Source organism: Manacus vitellinus, unplaced genomic scaffold, assembly GCF_001715985.3.
Source record: "Manacus vitellinus isolate BGI_N305 unplaced genomic scaffold, ASM171598v3 scaffold_52_pilon, whole genome shotgun sequence".
NCBI classification, from domain to species: domain Eukaryota; kingdom Metazoa; phylum Chordata; class Aves; order Passeriformes; family Pipridae; genus Manacus; species Manacus vitellinus.
Genome location: NW_021940628.1, coordinates 1241135 through 1246447, shown reverse-complemented (window position 1 = coordinate 1246447; position 5313 = coordinate 1241135). Strand labels below are relative to the sequence as shown.

The 5313-nt window shown below is 56.3% G+C and overlaps 1 protein-coding gene across 1 annotated transcript in view; it reads right to left on the bottom strand.

Moving 5' to 3' along the window:
* Window positions 1-923: 923 nt before the first annotated feature.
* Window positions 924-5313, bottom strand: part of GPATCH3 (G-patch domain containing 3) — a 5761-nt gene continuing 1371 nt past the window's right edge. The window contains exons 2-7 of the mRNA XM_029963030.1: window positions 4865-5280; window positions 3505-3679; window positions 2603-2662; window positions 2210-2331; window positions 1899-2026; window positions 924-1292 (exon numbers count right to left, since the gene is read on the bottom strand). Of these exons, the coding sequence (XP_029818890.1) occupies window positions 1073-1292; window positions 1899-2026; window positions 2210-2331; window positions 2603-2662; window positions 3505-3679; window positions 4865-5280 (1121 nt within the window). The 3' untranslated portion in view covers window positions 924-1072. The remainder of the gene's footprint in view (window positions 1293-1898; window positions 2027-2209; window positions 2332-2602; window positions 2663-3504; window positions 3680-4864; window positions 5281-5313) is intronic.

The following is a 5313-nucleotide window of genomic DNA, read 5'->3' as shown; positions in this document are numbered from 1 at the left end:
CGGGTTCGAGTCCCGGCGCCGGCAAAACCCCACCCCCGTGGTTTTCTCTTCCCGAGAGAATCACAGAATCAACTCGGTTGGAAAAGACCTCTGGGATCATCGAGTCAGACCTGTGACCCAACCTCCCCATGGCACTAAGAGCCACGTCCAGTCTTTCCTTGAACACCTCCAGGGAACGGTGATTCCACCAGCTCCCTGAGCAGCCCCTTCCAAGATCTAATCACCCTTTCTGCAAGGAAATTCTTCTTAATGTCCAACCTAAACCTCCCCTGGTGCAGCTTAAGACTGTGTCCTCCTATCACTAGGTGCTTGGAGAAGAGGCCAACCCTCACCCGGCTACAACAGATAGTAAAGGTGAAATTCCTCCCTGACACAGCAATATCCTTAAGGAAAGCACAGGAGGCCTGGCCTTCACCCATTCCCACTTAACCCTGCAGCCCTGGGTCACTGTGCTGAAGGCTCTCCCCTCTCCAGAGTGCCTGTGTCAGGAAAACAGGGCAGAGCAGGTTGGGAAGCCGTGGAAGGAGCGCCCGCTACGCCCGCCCGGCCACGGGGGAAACGCCTCCCGCAGAATTCCTTGGAGGCTGCCAGGACAAGCCTTTCATCCCGGCGAGTTTCTCCCGGGAGTGTGGGATCGCCACGCCCAGGCAACACGGAGCTGTGGCCAGCAGGGAGCTGTTGGCAGGACAGTTACGGAGCCACGGCCGGCCCTGCCTGTACTTGTCCTTCCCCGGGTCTCAGGCAGCCCTGGACTATGAGTTCTGGCTTTTTAGGCTCCCTGAGCACTCAGGTTTGCTTGATCTCAGCACTAATGTCAGTTTTAAACCCCCACCCAGAAACGCAACCCCCAGTTCCCACTGAACAGACAACACTATTTCCTCTCATCTGAACGGTTCAATTAGGAGGGAAGAAAAAACCCCTCGCTGAGGCAATTTTTATTACAAAATCTTTCTAAAATAAACCAAAAAATTTTCTACAAATAAATTAAAAAATATAAACACTCTGCTCCACCCCCGAGACCAGGAGCCAGCCTGGATTGGGGAGCAGATCCCAAGGCTGTGGCAGTCCCTGCTCAGTGGGACTGGGACCTGAGGCTGCCCAGGGCAGGGTGGGACGCCCGGACAAAGGCCATGTCCTGCCTGTACTTCATGGCAGTGGGGGGCTGGCGCCGGAGCAGCTGGTCCCCCATGTCCTGGGGCTCAGGGTCGTCGTAGATGGTGGAGATGAGGATGGGATTGTCCCTCCGGGGCTTCTTCCCCTTGAGGAAGGTTGGCAGCTTCTCCCCATGGTACCTGGAGGGAAGCAGGAAAGGTTTGGTTGGGGGTTGGTGAGGCAGCCAGGAAACCCTGTGCTTCCCTGATCATTTCCTTCACATGATCATGGAATCAGGGAATGGTTTGGGTTGGAAGGGACATCTTCCACTAGACCAGGTTGCTCCAACCTGGCCTTGGACTCTTCCAGAGATGGGGCAGCCACAGCTTCTCTGGGCAACCTGTGACAGTGATACAGGGAAGATATGGACCAATATGGATTCCTGTGCTATTCCTGGCTGCTCTAGAACAAGAGTCAGCCCTCATGGTCAAACACAGCACCCCACAAAGCCTCCACAGGGCAGGTAGGGTGGGGACCCTCAGTCCTTCCTCTGTGTCTCTGCTGCAGGACCCTGCACATGGTTCCAGTCCTGCTCTAACTCCACAGTCTCCACTAAGGAGCCCTGGACTATCAGGAAGAGGAGTGTATTTAGCTCTGGAGAGCTGTGGCAGCCCCAGCTGTGCAGGGAAAGGCAGATTCCTGGGACAGCCTTCAAGTTCTGGTTCCCACTCTGCTCCAGCCACTCAGCTGGGAGTGCTGAGAGCCCAGGCAGAGCTCTGAGCACAGGCTGGCATTTGGGTACTTACCCCAGCCCCCTTTTGCATCTGGGGTTCTGACCCTCGTTATCCAGAGCTTCAGCCATCCCAGAGTTGCTGCTCCCCAGGCCCAGGCCCTCTGTCCAGCCCTGCTGCTCCAGCACCTTCCTGCCAAAGCCCTGAGAGGAGGGGAAAACATCACACAAACATCCTTTGTTGGACAAAGCCCAACCTCATCTTCCCAGAGCTTTCTGCCCCCTCCCCACATCCAAGGCCACTCCTCCCCCTAATCCACATCCTCTGGGCACCATCACCACCCCAGCCCTTCCTGCCCTGCCCCTGAGCTGGTGTCCAGAGCTCACCTTGGTGTATCTCTCGAAGGTTCCAATCTGCTGCCCTGACACAGACCCCTCCTCCAACCCATCCCGGAGCCGCTGCTCCAGCCACATCTGCACCGAGTCCCGAGCATCCTTATCACCTCCATCTAGGGAGAAAGAAGCCAGAGTCAGGGCAGCACAGCTCAGGGAAGCTGTACAGCTCTGTCACTTCCCCCAGAGCACCAGGCAGAGGAGGCAGAACCTGTTCTTTTTGGCAACTCTCACCGCCAGACCAGAAAAACACTGTTTCAATTCAGTGACGTCTTGGACGCTTTCAAAGGATGACAGAGGCAAAGAGCTCCCCAGATTCTGCAGGGTCAGAATTTCCCAGCCTCCCTGGTCTCCTCAGGATGGGGGGGGGAGGTTCAGCTCTGATACCTTTGTCATAGTAGATGCTCATGTCCACGTCCCAGTCGTCCGCTGTCTGCTCGTCAAAGTCTGCCAAGAGAAGGAAAGGAGCAGTTTTGGTGAAGTCTGACACACAAGGGCTGTTTGCTGGTAGTCCAGCTCCCTATTTTCTCTAACAAAATGGGAAGGAATCACAGAATCATTAAGGTTGGAAAAGACCTCCAAAATCTTCAGGTCCACCCTGTGCCTAATCCCCACCTTGTCCCCCAGCCCAGAGCACTGAGTGCCACATCCAGTCGTTCCTTGGACACCTCTAGGGATGGGGACTCCATCACCTCCCTGGGCAGCCCCTTCCAATGTCTGACAGCCCTTTCAGTGAAGATATTTTCCCCAAAATCCAACATGAACCTCCCCTGGCACAACTTAAAGCCATTTTCTCTCCTCCTGTCCCTCGTTCCCTGGGAGCAGAGCTCGACCCCCCCCTGGCTCCCCCCTCCTGCCAGGGAGTTGCAGAAACAAGAAGGTCCCCCCTGAGCCTCCTTTTCTCCAGGCTGAGCCTCCCCAGCTCCCTCAGCTGCTCCAGCCCCTTTTCCAGCTCCACTCCCTTCTCTGGACATTCTCCAGCCCTTCAATGTCTCTCTTGCAGTGAGGGCCCAGAATGGGGTGCAGCATTTGAGGTGGTGCCTCAGCAGTGCCCAGCACTGAAATGGCATTAGAGACTCCCCAAATCCCAGTGCCCACAGAAGAGGCAGAGGCAGCACCACTGGGGTCTCTGGTGACTGGATTGTGATCAACTTGCCAGTTTTGTGACCAAGGGAAGATTAAAAAGTGATGGCAAGATGCCAGTGGCTGCAGCTGAGCCAGACTTTGCAGGGGGTTAAACCTGCTCCTGGGGGTTGGTGGGGGCTCAGTGACACAAACACCAACGTCACCTCCGTTCTCCTCCTGCCAGAACTGGGCATCTGTGTAGAACACGAGGCCAGAGCCTCCTTTCTCCCACTTGAGCTCGATCTCCTCCTCGAAGAGCCGCTCCTCCACACGGCCCTGCTTGGTCACGTCCTCGTGCAGGGCCTCGTGCCGCTCCCACTCCTCACAGGTGTCATTGTCCTGCAGGGGAGGTGGCACAGGGTGGGTGACACCAGCACAGCCCCCTCCCTGCCCCCTGACCCCATCCCAGCACCCTCCCTGCGGAACAGCCCCGCTGACAGAGCTGGTCCCAGCCTGCAGCTCTCAGGCCCCGACACGACGGGTGCGATGAGCTCATTCCTTGACTAATGCCACTTCCAGAGTCAGCACTGAGAAATCCCACACCTCACACCCACTGCAGGGATGCCCATTTAAGGAGCAGGTGTGCTGGACCTGGAGTCAGCACTAAGCAACGAATTAATTCCACTCCAGTTGATCCCTAAGGAGATTGTGTGGGTTTCCCGGGAAGCAGCTCGCTGGCACAGGCACAGGGCAGGCTGACAGCTCCACTGCTGCCTGCCCAGCTCTGGGCACAGCCCTTCCAGGGCAGGAACAGCCAAAAGAACGGCTGGAGATCCAGGAAACAGCCTGTGAGAAACAGCTGGAGGAGTCTGTTTAGTCTGGAGAAGGAAAAGCTGAATAAAAGGAGGGAACAAAGTGCACTCTGTGCCTGCTGTTGCCAGGAAAAACTAATGGGGTGGAACTGCAGCAAAGATTTGGCATCTGAGTTAGTTCTGGTAGAGGAAAGAACGGGAATGGCTTGCCTGGGGATCTGTAATGACAGAGGTTTGGGAGAACAGGCCAGACAGGCGTCTGCCAGGCAGGGATGGCTCCACAGAGCCTGCCCTGCCCAGGGCTCCAGGAGCCTTTGTCACAAAGGCCATTTTCCTCACAGTGACTAAACTTCAGTCCCAGGAGCATTCGAGGTCAGCCATTTGTGCAGCTCTGCATGTCCTTTTCCAGCACACAAACATGGCCCTGAGCCTCTGGTCACCTCATTTGTAGGCAAAGCAGAGCTGGGCCAATCTGCCAGGGTCTGCTCTGCAGCATCAGCTCCTTGGGCCAAACCCCCTGGGCTCAACTCCCACCAGAGCCTTTGGGATAAATCTTGACCAAACCCTTTATGCCCAACCCTTACAACCACCTTGCTCTGGACAAGCAGTTTTTGGGGGGTTCATGCCCCCACTGCCCATGCAGTGAACAATTCTATTTTAACATCATTTTTTTAGACATGTAATTTTTACAATACAGTCAAAGATTAAAATTGAGCTCTGCATGCCCTCCCAGCTCTGCTGGGCTTGGATAGTGCTGGAATATTCCACTTACATCATCTGAGTGAGACTCCTCTTCCTCCTGCTGCCTCTCCTCCTCCTCCTCGGGCCCAGCTGGGTGAGTCACCCCCGGGGCTGGCTCTGGCCCCTCTCCCTCGGTGATCTCATCCCCTGCAGCCGTGTAAACTCCTCCTTCCTCCACCACTGTCTCAGTGTCCTGGTATTCAAAGGGCACATTCCCATACCTCCGGGATGAGCCAGTCTTTGGGAAATCCAGCTGCAGCTTCTTGATAATCCAGGGAGGCAGCCGGCAGGCCCGGATCAGCTCCAGGAACACGCTCAGGGGGGTGCCCACGTTCCCAAAAGGCATGAAGGAGGGGGGGTTGAACTCGGGCAGGCGCTTCAGCTCCGCCTCTGTCACAGATTCCCCGGCAGCCGTCTGGTCCTGGCTGCTGGGAGACGCCTCTGAGCCTGGAAAAGAGAAGGAATGTTTGGGGGGAGGCC